The 17,863-nt window shown below is 31.5% G+C and overlaps 3 protein-coding genes across 6 annotated transcripts in view; 1 reads left to right on the top strand and 2 right to left on the bottom strand.

The window, feature by feature from the left end:
- The window catches only part of LOC123700842 (protein FAM102A), a 76,899-nt gene extending 64,122 nt beyond the window's left edge, over positions 1-12,777 (bottom strand). For all 4 annotated transcript variants that reach the window (XM_045648204.1, XM_045648212.1, XM_045648187.1 and 1 more), the window contains exon 1: positions 12,565-12,777. The gene's annotated coding sequence lies outside the window, so the exon portion shown is untranslated. The remainder of the gene's footprint in view (positions 1-12,564) is intronic.
- Positions 12,778-14,519: 1,742 nt separating this feature from the next.
- LOC123700822 (mitochondrial mRNA pseudouridine synthase Trub2) lies at positions 14,520-16,978 on the top strand. The gene is made up of 5 exons (XM_045648167.1): positions 14,520-14,703; positions 14,780-14,971; positions 15,186-15,402; positions 15,948-16,084; positions 16,649-16,978. The coding sequence occupies exons 1-5, from the start codon at positions 14,580-14,582 to the stop codon at positions 16,894-16,896; spliced, it is 918 nt and encodes a 305-aa protein (XP_045504123.1). The 5' UTR covers positions 14,520-14,579; the 3' UTR covers positions 16,897-16,978.
- On the bottom strand, positions 16,957-17,803 carry LOC123700832 (PAXIP1-associated glutamate-rich protein 1A). Its single transcript, XM_045648177.1, has one exon. The coding sequence runs from the start codon at positions 17,730-17,732 to the stop codon at positions 17,268-17,270; it is 465 nt and encodes a 154-aa protein (XP_045504133.1). The 5' UTR covers positions 17,733-17,803; the 3' UTR covers positions 16,957-17,267.
- Positions 17,804-17,863: the final 60 nt, after the last annotated feature.

The raw sequence follows: 17,863 nt of genomic DNA, 5'->3' as shown, positions 1-17,863 counted from the left end.
GCTTTCAAATTACGAATTTCGCATCAATATCGATTCACCCAGTCGAAAATTCAGATGTAACTAACCCAAAGAAAATGCAGTCGAATTGCGACCACCTTTTTGAAGTCGCATGAAAATGAAACTCGTTTTCAGTTGATTCATTTCCCTACTTAGACATTTTACAAACGAAATGAAAACGAAAACAATTAGAGTGCGACATACGTGACTTTCGATAAATATTTTTCAGTTACATAACTCGATGTAGGTGTGTCTAATGTGTATTATTCGATGCCCCACTGACTTACAAAACGGCAATGCATTGCACATGACGTGATCAAATCAAACTCAAACAAACTCAAACATTTATTTATTCAATTAGACTACTATTTAGTAGCACTTTCGAATCGTCATTACATAAGTATTTTTAACATTTACCACCGATTCGGAAAGCAGTATCTATGGAGAAGAATCGGCAAGAAACTCCATAGTTGCTCTTTTAAAATCATGTCAATATTACATAATATGTAACTTATATCTAACTTATACATAATATATCATAATATGCCAAAGAACTGTCCTGTGGTTTTTACGCGACAACCCTCCATGGGTCTTTATCGTCCATATATTCCTGAATACTGTAGTACGCTCTCTGAACTAGTACATTTTTTATATAAGTTTTAAATTTAGAACTACTAAACTCTTTAATATTGAGAGGAATTCTATTGTATAAGCGTATACCTTGACCCATAAATGAATTTTTAACTTTAGCTAATCGGAAAAATGGCATTTCAATTCTATTCCTGTTCCTTGTGCCATAATCGTGTCTATCTCCTACTCTTGTGTGTAAGTCGGCGTTTTTGTGAACATGCAAAATATTATTAAATATATACTGTGATGGTACAGTAAGGATACCAGTATTCTTAAAATGATCTCTTAGTGAGTCCCGAGCACGTAAATTATATATAGAGCGAATGGCTCTTTTCTGTAAGATAAATATAGTTTCTATATCTGCAGCCTTGCCCCACAGTAGAATTCCATAGGACATAATGCTATGAAAGTAGCTGAAATAAACCAATCTAGCCGTATCTTCATCAGTGAGATGCCTTATTTTTCGGACTGCATATGCAGCTGAACTGAGCTTACTTGCAGCGGTGTTGACATGGGCTCCCCACTGTAGTTTCTCATCCAATGTTAACCCTAGAAATACAGTAGACTCAGTAGGATGCAATACCTCCCCGTTCAAGGTAATATCTCTGTTCAACTTTTTTACATTAGGAAGTAAAAATTCAACACAAGTGGTTTTTTTGGCATTTAATAATAAATTGTTGGCAGTAAACCATTCAGATATGTGTAAAAGAGCACTGTTCACTTCGTCAACATTTGGGTCATGCCTATCCACATTAAAAATTAATGAGGTATCATCTGCAAACAGAACTATTTCACACCTATCCTGCAAATAATAGGGAAGATCATTGATATATACCAAGAACAAGAAGGGACCTAAAATGGACCCCTGTGGAACACCAATGTTAATTGACGCACCGCTAGAACGTTCTCCATTAACAACTACAGTCTGTATCCTATCATGCAGGTATGACGCTATGAGGTTCTGGGCTTTTCCTGTAATTCCATAGTGATTAAGTTTACGTAACAAAGTACAATGTTCAACGCAGTCAAATGCCTTGGAGAGGTCACAAAATATCCCCAGAGCATTTTTTGAGTTTTCCCATGCTTTATAAATATGTGTTAGAAGTGCAACTCCAGCATCTGTGGTTGAGCGCCCCTTTGTGAAACCAAACTGTTTGGTGTGCAGTAAATTATTAGATGCAAAATGACTACTCAATTGGTTTAATATCAACCTCTCGAATACCTTACTTAATGTTGGTAAAATAGAGATAGGTCTATAATTGTTACAGTCTTCTTGATCGCCCTTCTTAAATAGAGGTATAACTTTACTAAGCTTTAGTAAATTAGGAAATGTACCATAGTCACAACACTTATTAAATATGAAAGCTAAATTTTTCGCAATATTTTCTATTATATTATTAACTAAATTTACGGACATTCCCCAAAGATCACAAGTATTTTTTAGATTAAGCGTCTTAAAGGCAGTAACAATATCACTAGCAGTTACGTGTCGTAATTCAAATAATGTACTGCACCCCGCAACATGGTCCCTCAAAAAGGTTTCTGCAAGTGCTGAAGACGAATTTAAACTATTAGTAATAGTAGCAGGGACACTACTGAAGAATTCTTCAAAAGCAAGCGCAACATCAGCACTTTTGTCAATAACCCTGTCATTATATACAAGTTTTATGGTATTACTTGATTTGCTTTTACCCATTTCACCATTAATAATAGACCAGACTGTTTTAACTTTATTATCAGAGTCGCGTATTTTTTCTTTGATATACAAACGCTTTGCAGTAAAACAAACTTTTTTAAAAATTTTTGAGTAATTTCTAACATAACTAAGAAAAGATAGGTCTTTATTATATTGCTTCATACCATATAACTCATAAAGAACGATCCTACACCTATGTATGCTAGGTGTCGCCCATTTACTAAATGGTAAATCCTTGGTAATATTTAAAGATTTAACTTTAAATATTTTTTCAAATTCATTATGAACTAAATTGAAAAGATTTTTAAACATTTCACAAGGATTATTATTACAGGATTGATCATTCAGTACGGGCAGGTTTTTATTAATATTATCTCTAAATTTATTAATGCCTTTTTTACTTATAGGCCTAACATTAATCCTTTTAAATGTAGGTATGCAATCCCATTCAAAAACTACTTTCTGGCCACAGTGATCCGAAGTCAATGTATTGAGAATATTTTTCTCTAAACAGATGCAGTCACAGTATATATTATCAATACAGGTTGCAGAAGTAGGTGTAATTCGTGTGGGTTCGTTAAAAAGTTTATATAGATTAAATGACTGAAATAAATTAACAATTCGTGTAGCCGTTTGTGTTTGTAAAAGTAAATCAATATTAAAATCACCACATACTATAACTTTTTTTTTAATCCTGCTTAGACGCTTTAATATTTCTTCCATGACTTTCTCAAACATATTATAGTCACTGGAAGGGGGTCTATAAACGCAAACAATAATATATCGCTCCAGCTCCACACAGGACAGTTCAATGGTCCGTTCTACAGAAAGACCAACAATGTCAGTTCGTTCTTTACATTTTATACTATCATGTACAAAAATAACAGAACCTCCGTGAATAGCCTGTGTCCTAAAGTATATACTTTTTAATTTGTAATTTTCAATATTTACTAACGACTGACATTGTTTAAGCCAATGTTCTGTTACACAAAATATTTTAATATTGTTATCATTCAGAAACAATTCTATTTCTAACAATTTGCTAGCCAAGCCTTGAATATTTTGATGCACAATGGAAAAAGTCTGCTTAGCTGTTGTCTTATATACTAGTTTAAATCTAGCTTAGGGCTAGATTGTCTGTCAACACTTAACCTAGGTTGATGTATATAATTACTACTACATAAAATTATAGTAGATCGATGGTCTGATACCGAACATGTACCAGACTGGTTAATATTATATGCTATTAACATAGCAAGTTCTCGCTTATATCTAAATGGCAGATACACTGTATCCTTTGTCAAACAAAAAGATTTTGTACAAGAATTAAGGTCAAAATATATAAATGCATCACTATGATGATTTGTTAAATTATATAATTTTAAGTTAATATTATAGATAAATTTATTTTGATTTTGTGTCAAACCAGGCAAATATGGTAATGTACACAACATAAATTTGCATTTTGTCTCACTACTAATTTTTAACATTTTTTGAAATCCTATATCAATGTCATGTTTTTTTAATTTAAAACTATCTCCATATAATATAATAACAATACTATTTTCATTAAAACTAAAATTATCTAATGAACTCATGATATATGTAAATGAACTATTAGGAGTACAAAAATTAGTTACTTTATGCCCCAAATTGTTAAGCAAAGCGCCAAATCCCTGACCTATATTATCTGACAACACAATAATTTCCTGCATAGAAAGATGTTTCGTTTTAGTAGATGGAATTGTTGCCGTTGATTGAATACTATGTATATCAGTGCAGTCAATGGACTTATGGGGCGACGGTTGCTCATTGTCACTTATGGAACACCTACATACATAGTTATTGGTCAGAGACTCGAAGCGATCCATATTTTCATTACTCAACTTTATTAAGTAATCTGCCTCTTTTATGTGTTCATTAATTTGTAATTGGGCAGCCGAATATTTTTGTTTGAGGTCAATTAATGTGCCATTTAATGAGTCTATTTTCTCCTTCAGTTCAGAAGTTTCTACTTCATATAACATTTTATAATGTTCTAAGTCCCTATGATAACTATCTAACTCTTTCACAAGACTGTTATTTTTATTTTGTAATTGTACTACATTTTTCCATGAAAATCTATTTCTAATAATTGATTTTGTACGTTTTATAAACTTACATAATTTAAGATATTTTTTCAATTTGTTATGTGAATTGAACTTAATGTTCCTACTGTTTTCAAAGCCACTTAACTGTCCACATTCAACCAGTTCACCATAAAGACTGTTGGATGAATTGCATAGCCGCTTGGAGTTATCCTCTTGAACCTCCATTAAACTGCATTCCAGTTCAACGATACGACTGAGAGCCTTCTCGTGGTCATTGGAACACTGTTGGAAGCTGTCAACAATGTCTTGGAGGGCTGTGCACTTGTTTTGGCTGTCCATATATTGAGTGTGGAGTTCAGCTAGTTCGGCCTTCAAACTTGTGTTCTTTTTAATTATTTTCTGGATTTCAAGTTCATGTTCCTCTCTCTCCAGCAAGAGTTGTTCACACAGGGATTGTGAAGCCTTTAAATCCTGTAGTGTGGCCTTTAGTTTGTTTTCCATGTCTTTGACCACTGCCTTGCGGGTCAGCATGTTGTAATTTTAATTGCTGAAACAGGTGAAATAGATGTTAAAAAAATTGTATTTATGATGCAATTATACTAAAATTTACTTGTGTTAGATAGATAGTGAATGGATAAATAGTAGTTTTTTAGTAGAAATGAAGTATATTTTGTCTGGAGCTATAAGTTTTTGTCCTCTAAATTGCTTCCAACTTGTCAAGCAAAGTGAGACGATAACTATGCGCTCATGTATTTATTGTGACGTTACTCATAAAATATGAGCAGTGTTATTAGTTAAAATGAATGCGAATGTTGTGTATATTGTTAAAAATAGTAGATATATTAGAACTAGTACTCCCCTGGTTTATCGAAGAAATTCGAATTTGAATTTCCGTTGCCGTTGACATCCACGTTATAGGTACAAAACGTTGCTTCAGTCACATAAATGCGTACTTCACATAAATTAATACACATACGTTGATAATATAGTTAACTAATACTAATTATTACTGTTTTTACCACTAATTATTGAATATAATATATTTTATTGAATTTAAAACTAAGAGCTGATGTTCACTCAGCTGTTGACATCTGTCATTCTCATCATTATTCATTATTCATCATTATTCATCAATCATTATTTATTTCAAACAATTTTTGATTCAACTGATTAGTTACGACAGTTTAATTGTTTTTAATTATGCTTCCCTCTAGGACTTGATAATTAACAGCAAATTTAAAATGCTTTAGTTCATTTCATTTCAAATAATAATAAATGCAGAAATTATGTTGTCATTAAAATCGTGTCCCTCTTAAAATAAAAATCAATATTGCTCCAATTGGTCGTATACCTACTGTCACGTAAAACCATTGTTAAGCATTCCCCTAATCTATCCATCACAAAATTGTTCGCTTTCAACCATTCGTTCCTAAACCCATTAACGCGTGCAACCTAAGGTGCAACCGAACTCATCAACTTCCAATAACTACCTATTAGCACCTACATGGCCATATAAATCTCCACAAATTCCTCACAATTATCATGCACTGCACATGCCGTTGGTCAACAGCACCTTTGTATCAGGGCTCACCCTTGAGCCGCCGACGTCCGCAGCCTTGTGCACATTGAATACACAGGCGCGGTCCGTTACGTAATAATATCGTTAATTTGAAAGAAACACGCAAAATAAACTATTGATCAGGTTGTGGAAACACGCCCTCTTTATTGTCTATCTGTACAAAATTGTAAAGTTGCTGTGTAGGCTTCAAAATCTCAAAAATACTCTCTGTCTCCCATAAATTCGAATTCAAAATGATCTCCTTTTTATAATGACCAGACTCTATAAATGTACATTCTCGGCAATAGTTATAACCGTTTCTTAGATATCAAAAATCGATTTAAAATCAACGCAAAAGTATGTTTTATTGATACAACCACTGTACTTGAACCAATTGCAATTTGCATTGCGTTTTTATAAATCTCCAGCAAATTCATCTTAGCTAATATTATCGATGCAGCATTTTTCTTTTATACTAGTAATTTATTTTATTGTTATACGTTAATATTATAAAGAGGAAAGATTTGTGTTTTACATATTGTAACAAACTCAAACATGAATAGTGAAGTCCCGTGTCCCCGTAGTGGGGTAAGGGGCAGATGCATTATGCATACATCTGTTTCACTGATCGATTTTCTTTAGGGACAAGTAGGTGATCAGCCTTCTGTGTCCTACCAGACCGAGATATTTTTTTTTCTTCGTCTCCACCGGGAATCGAACCCAGGACCCCTCGGTTCTACGCTCACGCGTCAACCACTGTACCAAGGAGGCGGTCAAAAGGGGCCAAACATGAATAGATTATAAAAATTATTATACTACTAGAAAGCTACGTCTATACCGAGTAATATAGTCCATTTTTTATCTCGGGTCAACGCGGACGAAGTCGGGGCAAGCAGCTTTATTAAACACCAACTACTTTTAGCAAAGATTGCTTTTTAATAGTATTCCAGAAAACATTCCAGTATACATTACGACTCTCTTAACAAAAAATATCAAGTCAAAGCATAAATTTCACAAGCCTCCAACATTAAAATGCCTTCGTAATTTATGTGACAACATGTCCCGCTTCGATTCAGCCGTAACGTACCTATCTTACAAAAAAGCCTCGATCAATTTCAAGGTTCCATACGCTGAGCGAATACGTAACATTATACACAGATAAATACTGATTGTAAAAACTAAATGATCGTTCATGTTAATTCGTCCGTTACAAATATATATATGGATACATATTGAAAAAATATGAAGTAAATAATGATCTGTTGTACGGAAGATCTTAGAAATGATAATAGTTACCTAGATCATAGGTAGTTTTTTTTCTTCAGAGGAAAATCAGCAATCACGCGCATGCTAGTTGTACCACTCGTTGGAGTGAGCAATATAATCTATGTTAATTTTAATATTTTAAATAAAATACATTCATCTATATTTAACCTTTAACAAAGAATACTTAAGTATTATTTGTTTTTGCATGAGTGTTTAATTGTTAGCATTTGAATAAATATACAAATTCTAGAAGTATACATTATAATTTTAAAATTAACGCCTGAGAGTAGGTATATTGTATGGAAAATTCTACTGAAACTATTGTACAAGACAATTTTGAATGCTAAAGTTTAAACTATCTCCAAACAACCATTTCCATCAAAATGTTAATTTAAACTATCATAATCGATATTTGTTCAAAAACGACATACAGATAAGTAACTTCAACTAACTACACAAAATGTTTGCATAGGGGTGAAAATGGGCTCAACAATAACAACTGTAACAAGGAAAAAAACATTCATAAACCCTGGGAATCTCAAGAAACTTAAAATGTCAACAAAAAAACGCTCGCTGGCGCCTTAAAGAAGAGCAAGATATAATTTAAACTAATAAATTACCACATTAATGACAAAGCAAACAATTTCAGATAACGCAACACTTGTAACCTGATTACTCGTCTGGTTATATTGCCATATCTGTCATTCTATATTTACCAGTGCGGCAAACATAGTGCAAACATTAAATTTGCGTTTATTGTGATAAAAGCTGACGTAAGCACTGACTAAGCGAGAGCGCGCGCCAAACCTGCTTGTTTATATTAATTATTCATATTTAAAAAATCTATTAACTAGGTATTTAACATATTTTCGCAAGATTAAACTAGCCTATTAGTAAGTAATTGATGTTTGCAAATACTGTGAAGGTTCTCATTTCATTTCATAAGATGTTTTCTAGCCGTGTTATCTTTTCACTAGTCCTATACTACACTAGTATACTCCAATGTAGATAATATTATGTACATATTATCTATGATTTAATTTCAAATTTTATCAAAATTGGTTCTGGTGGTCATTCCTATTAACCTTTTGAACGCCAATGACATCTATAGATGTCATGCGCAATCGTGCCCTGTGCGCCAACGACACCTATACATGCCAAGAAACAGATCATAGATAAATACAAAATAAACATATTAAACCTTTACTTTTACGTGTTTTATTTATACAGTTTATGAACTGAATCCCCAGTTATTACATAATTGTACACAGTAAACAAAATTGCCAAGTAGTTATTCAAATATTTGATGACAAAAAATAACTTAATTAATGGCTAAAAAAGCATGTTCTCTCGCGCCAATGACATGTATACGTGCCTACTAGTGATGTAGTGTAATATTCAAGTAACTTCATTAAAATTTCAGCGAAATTACTCTAATTCGCTTAATTTTTGTAATAACTACAAAAAAAATATATAAGCTTAGTCACTGAGAAAAAAGGTAAATACTACATTCTTTGGTATAATACCATATTGTCTATATTGTGGATATTGTTGATTTGAATATTTTCCTTTTCGCCAATCATGCGCATCCCTAGCACAGTATCGATATGCAATCCCTTCTGCGCCATTGACATGAATAGATGTCGGACTGGTGACGTCGTAAGCGCGTGCCGTGTTGTTAAGTGCGGAAAGTTGTAAAAATATTTTATCGAGTAGATATCTACCAATATTATAATCAAATAAGTAGTTACATGGCTATTAATGAGCATAATAATTATATAGATAGGTAGGTAAATACAAGGCTGTTAATGAACATAATGATTATAAGGTAGGTGTGTCAATTAACGCCCTCTGTTAAATAACGCCCGAACTTCAAAAAACCCACTTATATTCAATAGACCCGCATCGTACCTCACGCACAAATGAATTGCACCAATAGGAACGCGCCTAGCGCGGTTGCGTAAGTCTGGAGTCGCCATCTTTGCCAGTAGCAGCTTTCGTTTCAAGAGCGTTAGACGTGCACTGGCTGCTATAAAAATGTCTTCTAACGAAACTATAAGTTTTCAGTTGTTTTTGAGTTATTTCTTGGATTATTTTCATACTTTGGCTAACCACACTTCATATTCTGTAAATATTTTCAAAATGATTTACTTAATTACTTCAAAATTTAAAAAAAATGTCAATAACGCCCAGTCGCGTAATAACGCCCAGTAAACGGACCTTGGGGCGTTAAATTAGTTTTTTTTTGTTTAAAGTATGGTAGAAGATTACTAATATTAACGTTGATTAGTTAAACTAAAATAAAAAAGTATAAAATCGTTACAACTTGAAGAAACAAGTCACTTTATGTGAGTTACGAATTTTATAGTTTTAATACTAAATTTTCTTTCGTGAGCTTCTTTTATTTTTAATAAAGAAATTTTATAACGTGCTTTTTATATTTTACTTAGCAGAAATTCTATAAGAACGTATTTTAGGCACACACAATTTTCTTTCATAAACGGGCGCTATTTAACACAGTATTTCTATAAACGCCCAAGAAAAGGTTTTTAAAAAGATGTCTTTATGTCATGAAACATAAATAGTTTCACGTTTTAATTGGTATTTTTCGGTTTAGAAAGAAATATCAAACCTACTCGTCGTCTGTTTATGTGCTTTAAAGTAGTTTTAATAAATAAAAAATTAGATTTTTGTTAGGCGGGCGTTAATTACCTCTTTTACCTTATACAATTGTTGATTTTTTATTATTTTTTATTTTATCGTCACAAACACAATGTATGCGTTCTAGCATAATATTTATTGTCCATGTAATGATAAAAATTCGCTTAGGTCCAAAATGTATAAATATCTCTAAAAATCTGTAGGTACTTACCTATTTAGCAGTTTTCAAAATTTATTACCTAATAAGTATAATCAGTGCCTTTATTAGAATATTCTTAAGATACAAATTGTCGCTATGTCGTATCAAAATATGGTAATTGACCTAAATAGGTACCTACATATAATTAGTATTTGTAATAACTCAAGTATTAAACTAAATGATTGGAAAATAAATATGTAGTTTTAATGCAATTCCCTTTATTGAAAGGTAATAGTTGTTTTGATATTTACAAATAAACACTCCACAATAATACCTATAGTTCATATAAACTTAATAAATAAACTCGATAAGTTATAATAATATACAGCTACACATCACTAATCAGAAGCGAGAGATTATAAAAAAAAGGATGGTTGCCCGCGCCATTGGCATGTATACATGCCAATGGGGCGTAACTGATAGAGAATAGTGCTGTAACTTGCTGCAATTTTATATGTATTTTTGTATCTCAAAAGGTTGATTTTTTTTGTTGATAGTTGCTATAAATGTGGTCTTAAGTTTTTACAGTAGGAGATGAGGTTAAATAAATATTATTTTTGTGTTATAAGCTGTTTATTCAAATATTCAGACGTGAATTATTATGTTTATCGATAACATTTTGGACTCCCTACTATTTTCAAGGTTATCTCATTGAATTTGTGGCTTGGCGTGGAGGGCACGGCGATGCGTTTTTGCTCTGGCGGTCAAAAGGTTAAAACATTATAGACTTTTGCATTTTATATCTTCATAAGAATGATTTTATGAAGGTAGCGCTCATTCAAGGAAATTGTATTAATATTTTTTTATCACGGTTCTTTCAGATATTTGAATTTTGAAGTACCATTAGGAAAATTGAAATGGAATACGATGTTATATTTTTTATTTTGTCTAATAAAAGCCATTACACTGAACAATTCATAAAAGGGTTAGAGAAAAAATACTTGAACATATTATTTTAAACTTCTGACAAAATTGTTCAGTTATCATAACAAAGAAAGCAGGATATTTATTATGATAAACTGATTAAGATAAAATTATTCATTTAATTAGACATACACCCAATAATTATCCATCCAATTACAATAATTTATACATTAAATTACACCTAATTGATTATTCAATTATGTCTGTTAGTGTAGTGTTTATAAATTTATTAGTAAAACAAATACATAACTTTTATCACAACTATTAAAATATTATCTGGAGAATAATTTCAACTGAAAAATACAAAAATGCCCCTAAATGTATACTTACATGTAAGCTTGACTCCTAATAAGTATGAAATTTTATTGGTATTACCATGGACCAATATAATATCAAGTATATTGGGTCTAGAGTATATTGGGTCCATGGTATTACACATAAAATTAAGTAAAATTACTAAACAGTTGCAATATATATGAGAAATTAAAATTATAATGCTTGCTATTTACCTGCGGCATGTGTTTAAGCTGGTTTTGTATACTTAAAAAGTGTATCAATAAAAAGTAAATAGAAATATACTGCAGTAGACAAAACCATAAATACTATCAAATGCAATGGGAGTGTTTAATGTAACTTTTTTGGATATTTCCCCTTTTATTGTTTTAAAGTTATTATTGTCATTTTACTCATTAGGTAAAGGGCTTTCGATATCAGTTTAAATTTTTTTGATATCTGCAATAGTTACGGAATTATCACCTGTGCACACTTAACAGTAACACCCTGTATATGAACTTGCTTTCCCCTATCGACTATGCCACTGTGTTCAAAAGATATTGCCATTGGAATGAGATATTTAGTTGTGGTTAAAATAAGTGTGATGTCACTATCTCGAGACATAAAAATCACATCTCTTAATCTCTCTGTTGCAATGAAAAAGAAAGACAAACAAATACACATTAAAAAATTAAAAAATAGAAGATATATTTCCAAGATTTAATTTTAATGAATCTTGTTTTTTTTTTTAATCTAATCATTATAATTTCATGTAATTTTAATAATATTTGTTAATTATTATTAGTAACAACTGTAATTACCTATGTTTCGATCTTATTAGATTTTGTGAACTATATCCCTAACACACATATTTGTTTGCATTGGTTAGCAGTTAGAATATTATGAAAAATATCAGATCACTTTGTTGTTTTGGCAAACATTTTAATTTCTATTTTAATTCTCTATTAAAAATTAAAAATACTTTGATTACCAATTAAGGAAAAGTCGTAATTTTAAACACTTTCTAATCGTATGATTGTAACAAATAGTAATTAAAATTAATATCACTGGGCTTAGTTGGGTGTACGCTAAAGGTAAACTAGTTAGTGTTGTGGACGGACGTTCAATGGTGCCTGTTCCATTCAAGTTTCGTTGGAAGATATCAGAGTATAGAAGCGCTTGCAATACAGCAATTGGTGTTAATATATGGATGTTACACTAATAATATAAACGGTTTAACTTCAATAAGTACAATAGTATGCCAACTTACCAATAACAATATTTCATTCGAAATCACATCACAAACTTTTCGATATTATACCGTCAACACAAATAACACACGAGTCTTATAGGGACAAAATATTTACACAAATGTTTTTTCAGCCTTAACAAGCAATAGATAAACGCTATTGTGGAAGAACATTACAAAATAAGGCTAACACTGATAAATACGGACACGATCCGATCTTTCGGCCATTACTTGACACCAGGGGGGGCACACTCAAAACTGTCATGTAAACGCATAGACGACAGCGACGCGGGCGGTGAGTGGTATAACTAAAATTAAAAAAAAGCCGCCATCTTGTAATGATGTGCGACTGTCATTGTCAACCATAGTTTTCAACTTTCGGACGGACGTTGATGCGATTTCGAGGTTATCTCATTAATTGTTTTTGTTAAATATATCTGGTTATCTTTTAAGTTTTTGTTTTGGTTAAGTTTTGTTTTGTTATTTTGTTACTTGTTTTATTGTTGTTAACTGTTGTGAACGTTGTGATCATGAGTTTTCAACGGAGGAGAATACACGCTAGAAGCTTAGAACTTTTTAAAAACTTGAGAATCCTGCCTCTTGCATGTATTTATATCAAAGAAATTTGTATTTTCATAAAAAAACATCCTCAATATTTTAAAACTAATAAAGAAATTGGAAAATTAACAAGATATCCAAACAATTTGTTTTTACCGAGGCCTAAATTAACTTTGTACAAAAAAAATGTTCCTTATATAGGTATTCAGATATTTAATAAAATCCCAAAAGACTTGCAAGGGGTTCCTCTTCCAGGATTTAAAAATAAATTAAATAAATACTTATTAGAGAATTGTTTTTACAACCTAAATGAATTTCTGTATGATATGAAAAATGTCTAAATAATATAAAATAATGATATTGATATTAATTGATTGACTGTATGACTTATGATTTATGTATAACCTAATTTTAAGTGACAATACTCCTGACTCGTATTTTTACTACTTATAAATATCTAATCATTTTCATTCATTATGTCAATTAATAATAATTATTGTATGCTATGTAGTTATAGTAAAAACATGAATGTTCCTTAATTCTGATCTTAATATCTTTGTATGTACCATGTTTTTATGCAATAAATGATTTATTTATTTATTTATTTATTTATTTAGAACAAAAGCTTTAGTTATTTCAGTGACTGCACTGAAATAACTAAAGCTTTTGGTTTTAGCAGATTTTAGAGGTTTTTAGCAAGTGTATAGTATATAAATCTCAATTTCAATTTAATAAACGTGAATACCGCTAAAGATATTGTTTTTTATTCTCACCCCTGGTTGCCCTCATTACTTATTTATTATTTACTCAACTTACAAGGCAACTTATGGAGTGAGAGTATGTTTACAAAAATATTACTAACGCCACAAAAAGAGTGTTGTCACGAAAACGACGCTTTTCTTGGTGTTAGTAATATTTTTGTAAATATACTTTCGCTCCATATCTGGTGCTAAATGTCGATATGCATACTGCATAGCTATATATATATATACCCCTTTAAAGCATTAGTTATCCTACAAAGTTGCAGATGGCAGCACGTTCCATACAATCACTTATTACCACAGAGTAGCCACTCTATCTCAGTTATACATCCTTCCTCTATGCTTGACACCACAAACTAACGTCATGGCAATTGGCGTGCGAGGTGCGTGCGAGCGTGTCGCCCGTTTTTGACGTTGCCATAAATCTTAATGCTGCCATTAAAAAATATTTTATTCCCAATGTGTACTTCAAAATATAACTATAGAAATAATTGATTTGATATATATAATAAATATACCTGAATATACCCATTACAACCAAATGTTATTAAAAATATTGAATAAGTTAATATACAAAAGACCGACTTTCTTTTCCGTTTATTAAAGATAGACGATTCGCCTCACTATACGTCAAAAATTTTTACGAATGAGATTGACATTATTTGAGGTGCATAAAAATCAAAACAAACTACCTATTTTTATTTATTACAATCAACAATGGTGAAAATTAGAGATGCAGCATCCGCCTTCAAATCATTAAATGGTTTAATATGTGTTTACAAACCTTCATGCGTATCAATTCCTTCAGTACAACATAAAATTGTAACAAATTTATGTAGAGGTTAGATTAAAGTAAATTCAACATTCTAGTGGGCACATATAAGAAAGGAAAGACTTGAAATAATATGTTTTTACAGATTTAAATGCCCTACCGGATAGACCAAGAGAACAACGTGTGGAGATTGTAGGCGCTACCAACGAACCCATGCAAGTGAAACTTGTTCCAAATTATGCAGATGATCCTTTAGTTTGTGGCCCGAGATATATAAAAGAAGATTTTAGATGCAGTTGGGCAACATACTTGGGTTTATTTAGTAGTGGTATTCTATGTAAGTCACAATTATAATTCTATTTTCTGTGCTATCATATTTTTTGAAAAAAAAAGTAATTTCTTTGTTTACTGACACACTACAGTAATTAATTTTTTGGAGCGTAGATTTCTTGCTGATTATATGTTTGATACTCATTCCCAAAAAAAATGGCTAGTTAATAATTAAATATTATAGTAATAAATTAATAATATACCAAAATGTTTGCTTCTAGTATTAGGCATAAATGACGGAACAAAACTAACACTTAAAATAAATACGGGGAGGCCTACAAGAGCGTTCAAAGTTCATGGACAGCTCGGTAAAGCTACAGATACATACTTCTGGAACGGTAAAACTGTAGAGCGCAGTACCTACAACCATGTGACAAGAGAGAAGATAGATAGAGTAGTAGCCCATATGCAGGCTGCTCATCAGAAAACTATGTTTGAGTAAGTTGTTTATTAATAGCTTTAATTGTGGTAAAAAATTAAATAAATTGTAGTATTTGCTGTTCAAACATAGAACTTACCTTTTTAGTTTAAATTAGATATGTACAACCAAAAGTTTATTATTTTATTTAATGCATATAGTTTATGGTTAATTTTCTTAAAGTTGAGGGTAGACAATAAAAACCATATCAAATAAATATTATGGTATAAAAAACAAAAAGTGAGGCGGGGTTAAATATTAGTTTGAATGTAATAAGAATGTACTACGATTCTACACAGCTACCTAATTGATGTAGGTAGTTGATAACAAAACGCAGCAAGTCAACGACTACTAGTAAAGTGTGGGTAGTTGGGTCGAACGTCGTATAAACAACGTCCGAGCCCCTAGGCACGATTCATACAAATGCGCCACGAATGAAAGGAAAGCGGCAATATATAGTTCTCGACAGCTAAACATGACTTGACAGGAAATAGTAACAACTATTCATCCACAAAAATATTACGTCTAACAATGGGTATGATAATAAATGTAATTCATTTGTCAGATTATCAGGTCTACACATGGAATCGCAGACCACATATGAATTAGCTGCACAAGGATTAATAAGGCCAGCAAATAGCAAATTACCAGTACTATATGGTATAAAATGTGTGTCTTTTGAGCCTCCCAACTTCATACTGGGTAAGTTGCAGTCATTAAAATATGATTTAGAGACCATAAATAGCAGAGGATAGCAGATTAAGGGCCGATTTTTCAATGCTTGGATAAAACTTATTCGTCGAATAATGTATAAAATTACCATTTTAAAAACGTATTCTAATTGCCCGTATTTGACAGTTTACGTGACATTTTAATATTATCATGTAATACTTTATTGGACGGATAAGTTTTATCCAAGCATTGAAAAATCGGCCCTTAAATATAAACAATTTTACTTTTGATTATGTACTCTCTAGATATTGATATACAATTAGTAAAAATGAATTTTCAACTAAAATAATTAACTTTTTGTTGTTTTATCATTGCTTCTTGTTTGTATGTTTAAATTACAAAATTTTAATACTATATACTACACCATAGAAAAGTATCCATTTATCTTTTTCACCACTACAATTCAAAATCTAATAATAAAGTTTCATCCAAGTCTATTTAATAAGTTATGAAAAAGAAAACAGCTCTATTTTTTAATTGTTCTATCTCTTCTTTTTTCCTGTACTAACTACTTAGGAAAACCATTTTTTACAGAAATCCAATCAGTCAACGAGTATGACAAATATCTCTGGACCATAGTACATGACCTTGGTATTCAATTGAAGACATCAGCCTACTGTACAGCAGTACAATGCATTAGACAAGGCAAGTTCAACTTGGAAGATGCGTTATTAAGGAAACATTGGAAGTTAGAACACATAATAGAGAACATGAAGGAATGTGAACAGATACTTAACGAAAATGAGCAGATGATTAGGCAGAAGTCGGCACATCTTGTGTAGTAATAGTTATTAAATTATGTATAAGTGTTAGATTTGTTATGTAAATAAAACACAGTGATCATAAAAATTATTTATTTTACAATTTAAACTATAAAAAGTTAATATTGAAAAATAACAACTTTAATATCTTCAATGAAGAGTTCTTACAATATATTCTGAGGATGCTTTAAGATTTTAAAGAAGATAGTTGTTTTGCACAACTTTTGACTATAAACCTCACACAATATTCTAACAAATTTTCATTTGTATTCTGTGCACTACCTTAATTATGTTTATAATGATACATGCACCTGGCATTCATGGGCCTCATTTATCACTTAATATGTAATATCTAAGTCTTTTATTTGCTTTGATCACTCACTAAGATAATATCAAGTACTGCTATTTGATTGTGATGAAGTTGGTGTTGTAGCTTGTTTCTCCAACTGCTCAATCCTTTTATGCCTTATCATGTTTGATAAAATACCATCAAATGAAGTGGTTTTCTTCTTAGCAGAGCCTCTAAGTGTGTCTTCTCCTTCTCTACGTACTCGTAAATGCAAAGAATTATGCACCATTTCATCCATAAAGTCAAAGTCTGATTTCTCTTCCCGAACTGGCGAAGTTTGCATAGCTTCAGGCTGATTCTCTTTGCTCACTGCTACCGGGGAAGGAGCCCGTCGCCCGGGACATTTCCACTCCAAATTCAATGTTCCTTTTATCTCTATTGTTTTGTATAGTTCTTCCAATTCATTTGGGTCCGGCATCCAACTCTTTCCAATTGTGACACCGCACTTTGAAAGTTCGTCATCCGAACATGGTAAATCCCAATCGTCGCCCTGGATATCTGAACTCATTTTGAACAATTTAAGATAGGTAGTTGGATTTCTAAGTTTTCGTCTTTCGTTAGTTGTTTACAATTTAATAAAATAATCTCAGAAAAAATAATAGCTAAATAGCTATGACAATTGACAGTTGACACTGAAAA

The sequence above is a fragment of the Colias croceus genome, chromosome 2 (assembly GCF_905220415.1).
Source record: "Colias croceus chromosome 2, ilColCroc2.1".
NCBI classification, from domain to species: Eukaryota; Metazoa; Arthropoda; class Insecta; order Lepidoptera; family Pieridae; genus Colias; species Colias croceus.
This window is presented reverse-complemented; position numbering and strand designations above follow the sequence as displayed.

What these genes read in the sequence shown, in the direction of transcription:
- LOC123700832 (XM_045648177.1), bottom strand. Translation starts at nt 17,732, where the DNA reads ATGAGTTCAGATATCCAGGGCGACGATTGGGATTTACCATGTTCGGAT.
- LOC123700822 (XM_045648167.1), top strand. Translation starts at nt 14,580, where the DNA reads ATGGTGAAAATTAGAGATGCAGCATCCGCCTTCAAATCATTAAATGGT. An exon ending in ATTTAGTAGTGGTATTCTAT is followed by an intron (nt 14,972 to 15,185) that starts GTAAGTCACAAT and finishes GTTTGCTTCTAG; the next exon opens with TATTAGGCATAAATGACGGA. An exon ending in GCCTCCCAACTTCATACTGG is followed by an intron (nt 16,085 to 16,648) that starts GTAAGTTGCAGT and finishes CATTTTTTACAG; the next exon opens with AAATCCAATCAGTCAACGAG.